The 18,289-nt window shown below is 36.9% G+C and overlaps 1 protein-coding gene across 9 annotated transcripts in view; it reads left to right on the forward strand.

The window, feature by feature from the left end:
* The window catches only part of CACNA1D (calcium voltage-gated channel subunit alpha1 D), a 170,212-nt gene that overhangs the window by 144,527 nt on the left and 7,396 nt on the right, over positions 1–18,289 (forward strand). For 7 of the 9 annotated variants that reach the window (XM_090148162.1, XM_090148157.1, XM_090148156.1 and 4 more), the window contains 9 exons: positions 218–377; positions 1,385–1,512; positions 1,639–1,735; positions 2,806–2,908; positions 3,906–4,007; positions 9,524–9,654; positions 15,435–15,551; positions 16,974–17,341; positions 17,626–17,652. In XM_090148162.1, coding sequence (XP_090004288.1) covers positions 218–377; positions 1,385–1,512; positions 1,639–1,735; positions 2,806–2,908; positions 3,906–4,007; positions 9,524–9,654; positions 15,435–15,551; positions 16,974–17,341; positions 17,626–17,652 — 1,233 coding nt within the window. The remainder of the gene's footprint in view (positions 1–217; positions 378–1,384; positions 1,513–1,638; positions 1,736–2,805; positions 2,909–3,905; positions 4,008–9,523; positions 9,655–15,434; positions 15,552–16,973; positions 17,342–17,625; positions 17,653–18,289) is intronic. The other 2 variants (XM_090148160.1, XM_090148158.1) reach the window with 1 other exon arrangement.

Below are 18,289 nucleotides of genomic sequence, written 5' to 3' on the forward strand. Positions count from 1 at the left end.
CTTTCTGGTGCATGCGTGTGCTCTGTCAGCTCTAAGTTTCTCATTTTTGAAACATACCCTATAATTTTTAATTAGTTCCTACTCTGAGGAATTTATGATCTGTTTTCACATTTCTACATGTACAGGTCCAGGCATTTTTTTAGAACTTAACAAATTAATACATCTTTAGTTCATTGTGATCAATTAATACTTCATTTCTCTTTTTGACTTTTTAAAGGTGTGCAACTGGAGAAGCCTGGCAGGAAATCATGCTGGCATGTTTGCCTGGAAAACGCTGTGATCCCGAATCTGATTATAATCCAGGGGAAGAATACACGTGTGGAAGCAATTTTGCCATCATTTACTTTATCAGTTTTTATATGCTTTGTGCATTTTTGGTGAGTTCAGCTGGTGTTTATTATCAGAAATAAGTTTTAACTTTTTGAATTTCTTCTGAAATAAAACAGCAGTGAAGTCAGAGAATGATGTAGAATCCCATATCTAAAATATTTTTGCAAGGATTTGTTTTTCATACATGCCCCTAGATCCTGTATCCTATGCTGCACACCAGCAAATTCTCATGTACAAAATATCCTTGTGACCTCAGGCCTCCCTGTAAGCCAGAAGTGGTTGCTTGCACATTTGAAAGCTAAGGTGATCATCTTTTCACCAGCTATTATGTCATGTCTTTTTTCAGTAATGCCATTAAGTGTCATTAACAATGAAACTGCAGTTCATTTGACTTAGTAATGCTATATCAGTATTATTTAAACTGCATAGAATTTGTATGTGTCTCTACAAATGTGTTCCAACTATGGCATGAGATCTAAACTATAAACTTTCTTCCTAATCCATGGCATAATTAATTATTTGTTCCATGATAGTCTCTGAAATACATTTTTCCCCATCGCAGGAGCCTTGGCTGATTTTTTATATTCACAGTTCTGTTCTCCTGGCAAAAGATTGATTGAACAGACTCCTGAACCACTGTAAACATAACCATTCAGTGTCATCTCTCATGTTAATGAAACATATGCAGAAATCTCATTGACATGTCACTGAATCTTTTGAATACAAATATGCAATGTGTCACTCAAGTGTTGTATTCTTTGGTCTGGCCAGTCAAGGAAGAGAAACAAAAACATTAAAGAGCCTATGTCTAAGATTGAGTACTGCACAGCAGAATCATACTCTTGTCATCTGGTTGCATGATAGAGTTCCAATTGGGCAGTCAAATTTTCAGCAAGTATTTTCTGTGATATTCAGTAGTATTTGCCAAAAATTATTATTTTATAAGATCGATTTATTTATCTGCTTGAATTCTCCTACCTTATAAAGTTATTTATTGAAAATGTTTGAGCTTCAAAAAATTAAATGTAGATCTGTGTTCTTAATTGCTTTTCAGATAATAAACTTATTTGTGGCTGTCATTATGGATAACTTTGACTATTTGACACGTGACTGGTCCATTCTGGGTCCTCATCATTTGGATGAGTTCAAAAGGATATGGTCAGAATATGACCCCGAAGCAAAGTAAGTTAGAGCATTTATCTGGTAGGACTTATCTGTTAAAAATAAAAATGCTCTGCTTGAAAGCAGAACACAATATATACTTTGAGAATGTATGTATATTTGGTAATTGATATGTGTTGCTTCTAGGGGAAGGATAAAGCATCTTGATGTGGTTACGTTACTGAGACGCATTCAGCCACCACTTGGTTTTGGCAAATTATGCCCTCACCGAGTGGCCTGCAAGGTAGGTTCTGCCCTTCTTCCTTTGTAGGTTTCTTTCACTGTTTAAACATTCATTTGTTCAACTCTGCCAAACACTTGTTGTTTCTGTACCGTAATTCTGTTTATTCACAAGATCTCCACTCTCTAGTTTTCCCAGTTTTCTGCAGGCTTGACTTAAATCAGCAATATCAGTGTCATTTCTCTCAGTGTAATCATTTGAATTTATTGCCAACCTAAAATTCTTGACAGAGCACCAAAATAAAAGGAGTTGGTCTATACGTTTATTGTTAGTCTTTTATTGTGATATATATAAACTAATTCAACCCAGCATTGATGGTGACCCAGTGACATTTCTGGTTTCTTTTCAATCCGAGAGAGAAAGTGGTAGTTTACTTTAGTTCACAATTTAGTTTCCACAAAGTATTTGTACAGGTGCATTCATGGAACATTTGCTTCACGTGAAACATAGAACTGATGCTGAAGGGAAGAGATGGCAAGATGATAAACCTTGCAGAAATGAATAACAGTGTCCAAATAATATGCAGAAGTGAGTGAGATGACTGAAAATTAACAGAAATTTAAAATAAAGTAAAATTTGTTAGGTGCAATGTGTAATTTGTATGACAATTAATTGCATTTTAATATAGAAGTTGAAAAGCAACTCAAAGTTGCTTTATTATATTATTTGAGGAATTCAAAACTACGGGTGTTCTAGTTTTAGCAGTTTCAGTAGGAATCAAATGGCACCTTAAAGGATTCTCACAACAGCACCATGCTTTGAATTTTCTGTATTTGTATTATTAATAGTCAAACTGGTGTATAAAACACCAGGGTCAAAAGGAGTGCCAGAACCCATGAAAACTATTGGGCAGTTCTAGCTTTGGTAGAAGCATCCATGTCATTAGTATCAGAAATAGGTGATAGTGGTGTTTATGACAGACAGCTAGGATAGAAGGCTCAGTGTTTTTTGAAGAGTTCCATAGTGCTATGTCTCTCAGTGATGTTCTTTGATTATGTCACCTTTTCAGAAGTGAAATCTACAGAAGGTATTTTTTCTTTTTTTCAAACAAAGTGTTTTTTTCTCCTTCACAGAGGTTAGTAGCCATGAATATGCCACTAAATAGTGACGGAACCGTCATGTTCAATGCTACTTTGTTTGCTTTGGTTAGGACTGCTCTGAAGATAAAAACAGAAGGTAAGGTTCCTATCTGCCAAGCCTTTATTGCACTTATCAAAAAGTGCAATGAGGTAAAACAAGAAATGATTACTTCTGTTGAACATGAGTAAGGCTCCTTAAGTCTCAGTGGATTTGCTTTGGTTTTGTATTGTGTACTGCTGAGAATGATTTGTTACAAAATAAAGGGATTCTGAGGCCAAAGCCCAAGCAGTCTTAGAAATTATGGCATGCTTTTACTTGGTCATTTAAAAACACTTAGCAGTTGTGTAACAGCAGTTCTGCTAGGAATTAATGAGTTCCTCTCACTGGATATCTTGGATCCCACATTAGTGCAACTGTGGCTTTTGCAGCCTTGAAGGTGACATCCCCAGGTTGGTGGAGGCTAGTTCCAATGGGGCTGAATGGGTTTCTGCAATTTGCATCAGAGGGAAGAGCCCTGAAAATGTGTTATGTTCAAGGGAATTTTGCCTTTTATTTTATATATTTTGTCATTATTTTACTTTCATTTCTTTCTGTTCCATGTCTTCTGCTGTTCTCAGTAGCATTTGAGTTCCATTGCCAACACTACACCTGTACAAGTTAAGCCTCCTCAAGCAACGCTGTGGCTAAGGATAGCACTGCAAAAGATGCTCACCTGAACCTGCAAGTCTGCAAGGTTGATTGATTACTGTCAATAGACAAAAAAAAAAAAAAAAAAGTGTCAACTTTGGATAAGGAAAGGTGTGGCTTGCAGAGTTGTCATGTGCTGCACAATTTATGCAGAAGGTATTAAGCAGTGACAGAGTAGAGCCAAGATCTGTACATTGCTGTTGACCTGAAGAACTCCAAACTTGAAAGCCCCTAGAAGTTCATTCTCTTACACATTTTCTTCACTTTAATTATTGTAGTATTCTTATCTGCTCGCAGTCTTTATCAGTCTGTATATGGATACAGCTAATTAATATCCAAAGGATCATTCATTGCAGCTAATTTAAACATAATTGTCATCCTCTGTGTCTCTATTTTGTTGCCACAGGTAACCTAGAACAAGCAAATGAAGAACTTAGAGCAGTTATAAAGAAAATATGGAAGAAAACTAGCATGAAATTACTTGACCAAGTTGTCCCTCCAGCTGGCGGTCAGTGTGATAAACTTTGCTATATGCTCTTGTTTCTTTTTGGCCTTTGTGGATTGGTAGGGACTAAAGAAATAAAAATAGTAAAACTTGAAATGATAATGTTATTAAAGGACAACAAACAATAATAGCAAAATAATACAGAGACTGTTATATCCTGTTACGTTAGATAATAAATGTAGGACTAATTAATACAACTTCCTTAGATCAAAAAGAAAGTGGAAAATATATTTAATGTTTATTTTCTTGCTTGACAAAAAACAAAAAAGCAACAACAAAAAACACTAATTAGACCTAAATTTAGTCTTTATTTCAAATCACTCAGTGGAATAACCTAAAGTTAGTTTTATTTCAATGCATACAGCAAAATAATATATATTTTTTACTAGTTAAGCTTCACAATGTACACTGCATTTTAGCTGATATCCTTGTATATGTTGAATACTTCTGGGAGGAAACTAAAAAAATTTTAATTGCAAGATTAAAAATATTTTTTCTGCTAAACTGATAAAGCAAGAGGCTAAACTATCTCAGTTACATTAGCTTAAACCAGAGCAGTTCCACAGCCAAAACGTAATGGAACTGGTTCAGATTTATGCCAGTATGACTGAGGTATGAATATGGCCCATGTAAAAAATATCTAAATTATCATACCAATGTGTTTACAAGAGGTATGAGGCACGTATATTGCTTCTACGTGCAGTGAGGTGGCATCAAATATTTGTTATATTTCTTTTTAAATATATATATTCTAATATATATATTTAGAGTTTTTCAATATATACATTTTTACCAATATGCTACAGTATAGGTTTAGGTGACATTATACTTGCTTTTTCAAGTTTTAAAGGTGCAGGATCTGTTGCACTGTCCATTCATATCCAGGATAGATGTATCTAGACGTCCAATATACCGATCCACTGTAATCACCTGGTATTTTTTGTAGTTTATTGTACTTTTATAGTGTTACAGCAGCTTTCAAGACTGATCAGACTCAGGTTTGGAAGCAGACTCAAGACCCAGGCCCGATGGTGGTGGAGGCTGATCCCTTTCTGAAGGTGACACTCTCAGTCTGTAGGGGAGGAGGAGCATGCTGGCTGCCCCGCTGTTCAGCATGACCCCAGAAGCAGCATTAGCTTGTTCGCTGCAGGGAGCCACGTGCTACTGGTGTGGTGGCTGCCAGCTGCTAGAGGGGATTAAGACAAAGATCTAGCAAATTTGACGATCCAAAGGGGAACTGATACTGCACATTTAAAACAATTTTTTTGTGTTCTACTCTGTTGTTTTCGGCTTTACACCTAGTTGCTTGCATGGCATAGATGAATTGCTTTGTTATTGTTGTAACTATGTGCTTGAGCTTTTTCTGCAGCCTCTGTTCCTTTCAACTATGAGTCTTTCCGAATATTCTGAAGCAATTCTGTTTTAGGGTGGTGGCATGGAATTGGTGTTGCCTCTTGCCAACTTTATTCCCCTACATTTTTTATTGAAATAGAGATGCATGCTTCAGAATAGCGAGCTGTGCCTGCCTAAACCGATCTGACAAAGAATCTTTAAAGATCACATTCCTAGAACTAATCTCACACAGCAACTCACTGTTAACTTCAGTTTCATCTCATTGCTGAATATAAGCTGTATATTTACTTTCAGCTATACTAAAATCCGTTGCTAATATTTCTTCCACAAATTCAGCTCTTCAGTGTAGCTAGAAGACAGAAAATCTAGGTCACAGTCTGCATGATAAAAACCTGTGTGGCTTCAACAGTATAAACAAGGACATTTTGGGAAGTTGTAGAATCGTTAAGGTTGGAAAAGACCGCTAAGAACATCTAGTCCAACCATCAAAGTCCTTAAGATTCACCAGTTTTCAATTTCATTTTGACTTCATTTCTCTGCAAGCCTCATTAAGACTTAAACAATAATTGAAAATAGCGTAACCTAGCTACACACACACAAAAAAAAGAGGAATACAGCTATTTTACATTCATATGTTATAGGAGTGTAAAATAGCTTAGTATATAGAAAAAAATTGTTTCTATCAAAGCTTAATATTCAATAGAAAATTGCATATGAGAGCAACACCAGCGACAGCTGATAAATAACAGTCTGCCAAGAGAAAGATTTCCAATACAAATCAACAAAGCATCCAAATTCACTGTACTAGAATCACATGTACTTACAAGTATTGGGCTGTTCATGATATTTTTCTCAAATACTACTTTTGCTGGTATTACTGAGTGCTACATCCTTTATGTGCCTGTGATCATGACTTCTGAACGCAAAGAGAACAGATCAATTATTTGCAGAGCAGAATGAAAACAATCCACAAAGAATTTCATTTTTTTTTTGCTTAATTATAAATAGATGCACCAGAAATGGGCAGCCAGCTAAGTGTTAGTACTGGCTGAATAACTCATTAATATAATTTAATTAAACTGTTAAGAGTTAGCAACAGATTTTCAGGAATACTGAAGCTGCTTTGCAAGAAGATAGAATGAAAGTCAAAAGCCTGAATGTATAAATATTCCCAGGAGACCACAGAGCAAGAGAACGACATACCACCCGCTAAAGATTCACCTGCTTTCTATTCTTTAAATTCCCCAGTCTCCACCTGCAAGCCCATTTAATCCTGCCTAATACTTTTTGCCCTCTCTTGCAATAGCTTCCTACTGAAATGATTCCTTTTGCTGTCCCCAATTGTAGCTATAGATCTGTTGATACTGTGGTCAGTTACGCTTAGCTGCCTCCCTTCCTGTCCATATCTGGCTCTGTGTGTCAAGGATGGCTCCCCTTGGCCAAGCTTCAGTTCTTGTGTGCACGTGTCTGCAATACAACTGACTGTGCCTGTGAAGTACACATGCATCTTGTTTGTACATACAGACTTTGGCATGCACGATTCAGGAAACTGGTAATGCATTCAACTAATATGCTTATTAAAAAAATTGGTGTGTGTCCACAGCAATTAATAGGGCCTTTCATTTGTGCATACTGAGACTTTGGAGGTATGGTTGTCTCAGGTACAGTCAGTAATCATAGCCTGTCTTGAGACATGCTCTAAGTGCAACCCGTGGTAGTGTATGTTTTATCGAGTCTGTCACTTCTATGTGCGTGTTCTTTCTAGGAGCCATTTGCTATATCACTTCCTCAAAGAGTTCTGTTCAAATAGTTGAAACAAAATAATACAAAGGATGGGGAAAGGCTCATCTGGGGAGTTTGACCAAGAATGCATTGCAGAAATGAATGGATTCAGCTAAACTAAGGAAGACAAGTTTAGATCAGATACTTTATAGAGACCTCTTCTGAATACAGAAGACCACTAGGCTCCAGAGAAGCCTCCAGTAGAGATCATAGATGAGCATCAAAACAAATACTCACACAAAAGATTAAAAATTAGATTCAGGGAGTCAGTAAAAAAGCTTTTTTACTGTTGAGATTGAATCGAGACACTAGGGAGCTTTTCTTGTGAGCTGTGGAGTCCTTACTTCCCAGTGGGAACTGGAGGCACTCAGCCCTTGAAGAGATGTCTGTATTTGGCAGAACAGGCAAAGACATTTCCCGTGACAGGCTGGTCTTCCATTTTAAGGCAATTATTACAATTTGTTTTGCTCTGATACCTTTAAAGAAATAAAACGCTGGGAGAATACATCCCTGGTGCAATTTTCCTCAAATTAAAGCTTGTAGTTTTTCACATGCATACAGCCTACATCATAAATTATAGCGAAATACATCCTGAGAACTCTGGAGGGAGCTTCTTTTGAATGCTGAGGATTCACTTGGGGACAGATTTTGTCACAGAGGCAGAAATAAGTTTTAACAGTTTTACACACAAATTGGATTTCCCCCATCCTTTTTATTGACTTGAAAGCGGGTCATAAAAAGTAGAAAGTTAATAATGTTTAAATTAGCAAAAACTGTGATAATACAGGTAAAAATACTGTTAACAATTATTAGTGAGATACATTGGGACAGATTATTGATAAAGCTAAAACACAAGGAGAGTGTTTTATTCAAACACTAATGTATGATGTTACAGTAAATGTCAGTCACTTTAAAAATATCATTTGAGAGGGGAAAATCTTGCTTAACAAGATGTGTTCATAGGTAAGAAATAAAGACAAAAAGCAAATGAAGATACCTCTCAGGTCTGTACTAAATCTTCATTGGAGAGAAAAAACAATTGAGATAAAACTTTTTTAAAAAAAAAAGTAATAAGATTTTTCTTCTATCAAAGATATGTTAAAATACGTATGAGCACATTAGATTTCCTGTGTGCAACCAAACAAGTCATGACAATGTAACCCAGATCCCAAAGTGTGTAAGCAACTGCCTGTCACTAAGGTGACTGGGATGGCAGGGGCTTCCTTTCTGTAGAGCTCTACCCAACCAGTTGCAAATAGCTGTCTTGGTATACTGCAAAAATATGGAGGGTAGGCAACAAAGAAGGAGAAACAGCTAGCTTCATGTCAGATAACTCTGGGGGAAAGAAGTGTGTGAGAACAAAAGCAATGTTTTTGAATAGAAAACTATTCCTAGTTTTCTGGCAAGCATATTACATGTCAGGAGATCAAACTTACACAGCTGAATGACTGAATGGAACATGCTGACATGCTACAAACTCGGAGATTTGGGTATCATAGGGTACCTTTGAAATTTGGATTCTTCTCACAATAGTGACTCTAGAAAATGGTATTTTTTTTTTTACTGCACTGTGTATCTTTTGAACTGCACGAAATTAATTGACATGAATTATTTTCCTATCTATCAGCATTTCAGAGGTGGTACAGTACAATAATATGGGGAAGCACCGTGTGTGTTTCATATTCACTTTTATCACCACCTGACTGGGCCAAATCTTCAGTTAAGCAACAGAAAATGTGTGAAATTGTAAACACAGTGAGATTTCAGTCTGGAGTCTGCTTTCTGGGGTGACTCTTGGGCAAGAGAGTAAAAGATGCATCCCAACTTGTTTATCTGGGATACACAGCCAATTCAAAGTGGAAGATGTTAAGAAAGTACATAGCAAAGCAACCTATAGGGTTGTCAAAGTCCTTATGTAATTACAAAAATACTATATCAAAACACTGATCGAGAAAATTTGTAGCAGCAGGAATAAAAAGTGAGATATTGTGAGCAGGACTTTTTGTATAGAGTAACTCTTGTGTAAGTCAGAGAAACTCCTGTTTTAATGCATTTATTTCAACTAATGAAAGCCAATATTTCAGTTTCTATGCACATACAAACGTGCTGATGGTTTTGTTAGAAACTTACATGAACTAACCTGCAGGTACGTGAGACTTGGTAAAGTGTTGTGTTTTCTTCTTAAGGATGAATCCACTTAACTGACTGAGCATAACCTGCTTGCTAAAACATTGCTTTAAGCCAGCTAGTGGTCCCATTATTGTAAGGTGAAAGTGTAGTGCCTATTGCACCCGTCACATTTCTTCCCCCAAATCAGATATGAGTGTACAGGCTATTGCCAAATGTGCTGACCTGGGAGAGATCTGTCTGGTCTGTTCATTTAGATGATGAGGTAACCGTGGGGAAGTTCTATGCCACCTTCCTGATACAGGACTACTTTAGGAAATTCAAGAAACGCAAAGAACAAGGACTGGTGGGGAAATATCCTGCGAAGAATACCACGATTGCTCTGCAGGTGATTTTGTTTTTACATTTTTACTAACCATTTTGTGAGCTTGACATACCAGGTAGATGAATGTTGATGGTTGTGCAGTGCTGCAAGGATTTTGTTTAGCTGGGACTCTTTGTTCATCAGAAAAGTAAAGCATAATCCTGCTTTTCTGTCTGTAACAAGGTAAGTGCAGTACGTTATTCTCTGGGGATTACTCAAATGGCAGCAACAGTTATACAATAGAATTGATGTAAAAATCAGATAAGAGAAGTTCTAAGCTACTGTTTCCATTATTTGTTTTACTTTTCTTTTATTTCTTATGTTTCTACCACATTTTAAGCCAGTTCTCTGACAGGTGTTATCTCATAGTAAAGAAATTTTTGTATGGTGTTGTTTTGCTTCCTAATTCTCAGTGTTCTTTTATTTATTGTATTTTTTTTCCATTCATGATTACTGGTGAAATTGCTTCCTATCAGCCGTGTCAGTGTTTGGAACTTAACTTTCTATAGAATGAATATCAGCATACTTTATTAGTGCCATATACTTCTGCCTATCTCTTAAAACAAGCTATCAGATGGAAACCAGGACTGTAGACAATGCTCTTTGACCTTCTCTCTTTCAGGAAGTCTGCAGCAAGCTGTCCATTGAGTACAAGTGGTTGGGAGGTTATATTTTGAAAGATTCTATCTGGGTATACACTTTGTGTTACAAACTTTGAAACAAAAATGGGAGGCTGTCCTCGAATAATTCCAGACATCAGATACTGCATTATTTTTATTGGATTGGGACTTTATTTCTGTTACTGGGCCTTATGAAGAGAAGTAAAGCAACTAGTTTTGAAATGACAAGCAGTAATTCCTGTTAGCTATCTACAAACATTTTTGTTGCATTAAGTACACTCCAAGGGCATGAGTCACAAAATTCCTTAGGGTTGGATTGCTCACAGTGCTTTTCTTGTCCTGTTGAACTGATATTTATGCATTAAGAAGGAATATAACTTTGCTCTGGTCTTTGTTCTGTGGCAGTAGTTAAAGAGATGGCTTTCTGTGGTGATGGAAATGTGTATCGAGCCAAACAGTAGTCACATTGCCAGTAAAGATAAATGTTTAGTGAAGCATGAACAAGTTTAATTACTTTCATCTACTGTGCAGAGCAAATGATGAATTAATTTTAGCCTAAACTATGTAATATTTTCATCTAGATTTTACATTTATTTACACATAACCCTCTTCATTAGCAGGTACAAATAAAAGTTGATAGATATTTCTCTTTGCATCACAAATAAACAAAACACTGATCAATTGAGCAGAACTTGATTTGGGGAATATACTTCAGGTTATCTAATTGCACTTTTTTCTCGTGATTACTTTTTTAAACTAATATCAACGATTAGCTTGGGAGAAGAAAGCCCTCTAGTAAGTATCAGCTGAGGGGTTAACAAGTTTTGCTCAAGTTCAATTTAATTGTCTGCTGCGTTGATGTTGCATTCACAGCAGGGCTTAGCTAGAAGGGAGTCTGGGTTCGAGCAAAATCCCAGAGCCTTTGTGTGGTTGTAGAGCAGAGCTCAGCCTCAGCACTGGAGGATGGATTCGATGGAGATGAGTAACACTGGGAAATCAAGACTGGGCTACTATGTCTCTTATGTTCACTGCTATAGCGTAGGTCTATTCAGTGTTCTGCGTGCTTTCTTTCTTACGTTAGGAGTTTTGGATTTTTATTCTGTTCATATTAGCTTAATTTTATTTTGTATCAGCGCAGCTGTGGTGTCGGGGGGTTTTGTTTGTTGTTTTCTTCACTGTAAAAGAAGCAGGTAGTAAAAACATGTTCATTTTCTGAAAGTAAAATGGTTTTATGAATAGTTTCATAGTCATATGCTTTCAGCACTGTGAAATTCTTCAGGCATAAGAATTAAGAATTCATGTTTGTGCTTTATTTCAGATCCAGTGAGTTTATATAGAAATATATGTAACTATCCATCATTTTTCTATAATCTATGAAGCAGAGCTTATAAGTGTCACTTGCATTTCCTGATATCACTGTAAAATGCCTCAGCTATGGAGCACTGTTCATTTTATGACAAGAAATACTGCGGTGATAGTGATTCTTATTCAAACTGTTGCATTTACTCATCTTAATGTAAGCTTAAACTTCTTTATGTGTAGGCTGCTTCATACTTCAAGATTTGCACTTGGTTCACTTATAGGGAAAATCCTTTTTTGGTTGTTCCAATGTTTATGAACATTGAGATGCTTTTCTAAAAGTTTTGACTTTGGGCTCTTTCATCATACAAAATCTTCTTACTGTAAAAGGAAGATCTAAAATGATGTGATTGTTTTGTGAATGATATAGATGTATGAAATTGATCTTAAACTATTTGCTAGTAGTTATAAATAATCTTTTTTGAAATATTTAACTTTTTATGTTTCCAGGTTTAATTTGACTTTTAAACATTTCTGTGTTTTGTTGCATGGTGCTTTTCAGGTGTTTTTAAAGTGCTCTCCCTCTGAATGACTAATTCATAGGTACAGTTATCAGTCTCAGGACATTTTTTCCCACTGAGAGACTCCTACAGTTCTGTTACTTCAGCATTTAAAAGCACACATCATCTCAGTGCTGTGCCACAAACAGAGGCATCATTAATTGTCTCTTGAGATGTGATCTAGCACACAGTGTGTTAGTGCTGAGTGCTTTGTGATTCGTGACATCTTGAAAGAATTGCAGGTGTTATTGTGCCTCATAAAGCACAGCTGCACAGAATTGTTGTGTTAATTTCAAGGCATCTGGTATATTTAGAAGAAAGTCTATTTAAAGCCATGCTTGGCTTTATTATGTAATTATGTTGCTCAGAGCACTGTGTGTCACTAGTTTGCTAACTAACTGTTTGACTGATGCATCTCATCTTTCCCACACAATAAATTAGGCAACAAAGGCATCAGAAATTAAATTTTGCAGAGAAAATGTCTGAATAAGAAAAACACTTTTGCAAATGTCTTGTGAAGTCTTTAGAATAGAACTAGATGCAGTCAAACACAGTAGCATGTACCTCTTTTCTTCCTCCACTTCAAAGAAACATCAACAAACCGGAGTAGAAACAACAGCTGCTTTCTTGCAGGGCAGCATGAATAATTTAGTGTGCAATTTTGATTGTTATCCCTTTACAGCTAGTGGCTGAACATCACTTGCATGTGTTTTATCTGCTCTGTTATAGATCTTTCCATCTTCTAATGTCTTTGAAAACAAAGTTTGCTGAAAGCTACAGGAGAAATGTGCATAAATATTGACTTCCATATGCAAAAAAAAAAAAAAAAAAAAAGTGTATCCACTAAAAACATACTTCTAGGTAAAAACAAAAGGTTTTGTCAGTCCATTCTTCCCTTGTGGTCTTTGCAGAAGACTTTAAAAGTGGTTCAGAGGAGCAATATTCCAACTGCCAGATAAGTATTCGTGCATCAGTCCAACTTCAGCAGAAGTTGGTTGGCTCACGTCTTCTCAAAGTGGGATCTTCTTATCAGCAAGAGTGCAGCATGGGAATTTGTCTCATGATGCAGAACTCAATCTAAGGACAACTTTTGAATCTTAGATTCAAACAACTTTTGTTCTTAGATTGCTTGGAATACTTAATTGTACTCTGCTTAAAATAGGGCAGCACATAGGAGTGGTCATTTTAATGATGGAGTTGGCAAAATTATAGATGAATCTGTTAATGCAAATAAGCTGAGAAACGTTTTAATTCTGCAAACAGTTATTGCTTGCAGAACCTATGGCTTTGGTACTGAATGTCAGAGAATAAAGCTGATTGTTTTAGCTTAACCAGCAGATACATGTTTATGTACAGTGATCCAGGTTTTACTCTTCTGCTGCTGGTTGCATTATTGCAAGAGATCTGTCATAGGCAAATTAGTGATGCTGAAGAGAAATGAGATGATAAAAGCTGCCTGCTTTTATTTAGCCTTCTTTAAGAGGGAGTAATTCTCCAAGAAATAAACCAGAAGGAAGTGGGACATGTAATTGAAATTACGTGACTACTGAATATGTTGCTGACAAACATATGCCTTTTCTCAGCATTCAGGCATACATTTATGGGAAGTTGTCACTGTTTGTCAGACAGGAATATAAGCTGGTAGTTTTTGCCAGAGTTAAAATTTATAATACTGCTGTCTTAGAGTGATGCATTCACAGAGAGGCATAGCGAGAAGGGAGACTGGGTTTGTGTGAAAGCCTGGAGTTTTTGTGCAGCTGTAGAGCAGAGCTCAGCCTCAGTGTGAGAGGATGGGCTCAGTGGAGGTGTGTAATGCTGGGGAACCAAGACTGGGCCACGGCGTCCCTTATGTTCACTGCTGTAGCATAGATGTATTCACTTATTCATCTGCATGCTTGTTTTCTTTAGGATTTCTGACATTGCATTCTGTTTATCCTACAGCTTATTTTAAAATGTCGGTGATTTGGAAATGCAAGTGATGATTGTTACTAATGACTGAGTAACCAAAATACTAAAGCTTTGGTCTGCCTTGAAATCTGTACCTGGGAATGTTACTTAGTTAATGTTACTTCCCTTTAGCACCTTATACAATTGTGACATTAGCAAACTTGCTAAGCTCGGCTGTGCAGTTAGCATAAGAGGTAGGAGAATGTATTAATGAAAAGTACATTGTGTATTAACTCTCCAGTAAGTGATTTTCAGTTTAGTTCAATTATAGCTTATCTCTCAAAGTTCACCCTTGAGAAAGAGAATGTAATTGCAAAATTCAGGTAGGTAATGTGAGTACCTATTTTAGGAAGTGAAATACTAAAACGAGAACTGAAGAAGAGTGTATGGTAAAGTCAGATATGAAGCTTTTTGCTTGATCCCTTTCCAGGTTCTGATTACCCACACTGCCCAAACACCATTTTGCTCCCAGCCAGCAAGCTCTTTCCATTCGGAGCTGAAGGCTGGCTGCCGCGTGCTGCCGGGGTCGCGTGAGTGGGACCGAGCCACGCGTGGTGTCCTCCACGGTCCTTCAGTTCTGTCTGCAGCAATGAAGCATGCAAAACTCCCCATGCATTTTCATGCCACGTTATTCCCCATGGGAATAATGCACATCTTCATGCCCATTCCCCATGCAAATAACATGTGTTTGATACGTATCCGTATCAAAAATGCACAGCTAAATGATAAAATAGGCTTTTAGATAGTGAGCAACAATTGTGCCAAGTGTAGGTCTCTCATTGGCAGTCCCAGCAGAGACCTCCTGCTGCAAGTCACTCGTGATAGCAGACTGGAGAAGGAATTTGAATGAGTACATGCTGAGCTCCCAGCTGCTGGAGCGAGGTGGCTTTCTGTCTTAAACTAAATCTTTAAAGCAGATTTCTGTGTATCACAGTGCGGTGCAGATGGGCTGCAATTATTTCACTGCTTTCTTTACCATTTGAGCTCTGCTAAAACTGCTGCTGCTATAGCAAAGATCTCCTCATGTTTCCTGTGTGAACACAGGCTGCAAACATGTTTTTGACATTAAACATACATCCCATTGAAGTATGCTATTATTATAGTTCTTGTTGACTGCTTATTGCTTTATTATGAGATGATGTAGGGTTCCATAAACATCAGTGGACTTTTAGTCAGCATCTACTCTGGTAATAAGGACGTGATCACCTCAACAGCATTGGATTGTAGTTGACTACAGGCCTTTTATTTATAATAGTAAAGAGACATATAGGAGGATGCATCTTCTACAACTACCAGGATACAAAAACTTGATGACTGTTTTTAAAAGTAACTAAAGAATTTGCATTCCTAATATATTATGATATTGTCCTTAATTTAGGCAGGACTAAGGACACTTCATGATATCGGCCCTGAAATACGCCGAGCTATATCCTGTGACTTGCAAGATGATGAACCAGAGGAAAACAATCCAGACGAGGAGGAAGAAGTTTATAAAGTAATGTCAGAACACAGCTATGTGATTTTTTTGTTATGTAATATGAGTTTTATAGAATGAGCTTATCCCTGAATGTGGAAGAATAATAAAAACCTCAAGTCAGCAAAACATAAATACTTAATGAACATCAGTATATTTCATTTATATCTGGAAAAGTGGTATTACCAGGACACCTGCATCTCATCATAATCTTAGGAAGCAGTTCCTGTTGGGTGATTCTCCCACCCCTAATTCCTTCTTATTTATTCTTATTTATTCTTAAGCAGATCCTAAGAAAGATATGAGCTTTGCACATTGCCTGCAAAACCAAATTGTGATAGTGTTAAGGAAACTGGACATACCTTAACTTCTGCTTTGGTGGAAGAGATGAAATTCTAGGCAGCCAAGCCTCCACAGATGCAGAGATGCATGTATAAAAAAAACTAGAGTTACACTGTAGTCAAATAAGCATAAAGGCCAGTCCCAGTTTCCTGTGAGGGATACCAACAAAAATCAATCTGGAAAAAAGATAAGTTTCGGGAGCTATCTGCACACCATTGTAGGCAAGAAAGCTTAATTAAGAAGTAGATGTAAAGGCAATCTTCTGCAGAAATTGTCGTAAACCACATAGCTTGCTTTTGTCCTTCACTAAAGAGGAGGATGTGGCATTGGGAACAGTGCCACAGTGACCAGCAGTGGATGCATTTCTCTGCCAATCATCATAACGTCCTGTCTTCTCTAGATTGAGCTTCAAGACAGACTGCTGTCATCCAGGACCCACACCTGGCTAGACAGGGAGGCTACATAATCGGGGTTAGATGTAAAAGAGAGTTGCATGACATAGTCATAATTTTTCACTTCATTCTCTTTCTCACCATTCATTACACTCTCAGGGCTGATAAAGAGTTATTGCTCTTTCTTGTACCCCTGCAAGAAGGAAGAACAGAACCACTGAAGCTTAATGCTGTCTACTTGAGATATGCTTGCAAGCTGTTGCATGGCACTCCATCCTGTCTGAGTGACGCCTGCTGCAAACCAGTGCTCCATGAGAATAGGAGAATTCCACCAAAACTTTCTTGAGAATTACACAGACATGTCCTTTTCTGAGGAATTTGGTGCATGTTCTTCGTGTTTGGGAATCTGGGTTTCTCCTGTATAATGAAACATGGAGAAAGCTAGAAGTCACAGGTGTATGGAAAAAGAATAACGTTCACTGCATAATGTTGATTTGACTTTGAAATCCAAATATTGTCATTGTCACAATCACATCTCTGTCACTTCAGGAGATGCCATCTGAGGCATCGTGAAATTAGAAAGAAAATTCACAGTGTACTGGAATTGTTACTTTGTACGCATGTAGGAAAAAGTAAATAATCATCAGTCAAAAATGTGTTCTACTAAGATATCTGATTTTCTTTTTTTCTTTCTTTTCCCCTAAAACAGAGGAATGGTGCCCTCTTTGGCAACCATATAAATCATATTAGCAGTGACAGACGAGATTCATTTCAGCAGATCAACACCACGCACCGTCCCTTACATGTGCAGCGGCCTTCAATTCCATCTGCAAGCGATCCTGAGAAAAATGTATATCCTCAGACAGGAAATTCCGTGTACCACAATCATCATCATCACAACTCAGTAGGAAAACAAGTTCCAAACTCAACAAATGCCAATCTCAATAATGCCAACGTATCCAAAGTTGTTCATGGGAAACACGCTAATTTTGGAAGTCATGAGCATAGATCTGAAAATGGTTACCATTCATACTCCAGAGCTGACCATGAGAAGCGTAGAAGGCCAAGCAGTAGGAGGTAAATGTATTTGCTTTTAAAGGAATTTTGAATCTTCTATAAGAAAACTCATGCTGTGTGAAACTAATCTGTTATATTTAGCTTCATTTCAGTTCCTTACTTATTTATGAACTTAAAGTATAGCCGTAATATATGGGAAAAGTTTATAATTTTAATAAGGTTTGAAAATAGTCATTTCGTTAAAATAGAAGTTACTTTACAGGCATTGTAATCACCAGTGAATTTCTCAAAACTATGTGATTATAAAATATCTTTCTCCATAATTTCATGGCTTACCTGGATAGAACCCGCTACTACGAAACATATATTAGGTGAGTTAACTTTTTTATGTTTACAAAGTAGCTCGCAGTTTTAAAAACCATCTTAGAATGCATATACTGAAAAAAAAAAAAAAAAAAAAAAAAAAAAAAAGGAGTGCTTCTAAGACACATTTTTCTCTGCCAATTTTGAGAGAGTAATCTTCTGGTTAAAAATGTCCAGGCAGGTTCGTGCTGTTTTCAGCAGGCAAAAATCACTCTTGATGGTAGTCGTGGTTTAAAATTGAATTGTATAGACTGGAAAGATAAGGATGATAGCTTCTGTGAATATTTTTGCTTGAGATTGCATCTGAAGGGGCACAACACCTCTCCTGGTCTTATGTCTGAATATTTCCAAAGGCAAGATTTGAAAATTGGATATAATGTGTTATATGAAATTCATTGCTAAATGTACACTCTGTGGTAGCTTGTAGTGTCTAGATGTACACACCCAGTTTCAGTTTTTCCTGGATGTCAGTGAGTTCTCTTTAATTTTTTAGCTATTTCATAAACTTGAGACATTTGAGAGAGGTTTATTCTACCAAATATTCTGAATTTCTATTCTGTAAAAATGTCTTTGTCAAATGTATTTGGCTTTGCAGAGCATCCCCATGTTTTCATATTTGTATCCCAAATATGCATTCCCCCTGTC

This window comes from Phasianus colchicus, chromosome 11 (genome assembly GCF_987193195.1).
Source record: "Phasianus colchicus chromosome 11, bPhaCol1.hap1.1, whole genome shotgun sequence".
Taxonomy (NCBI): domain Eukaryota; kingdom Metazoa; phylum Chordata; class Aves; order Galliformes; family Phasianidae; genus Phasianus; species Phasianus colchicus.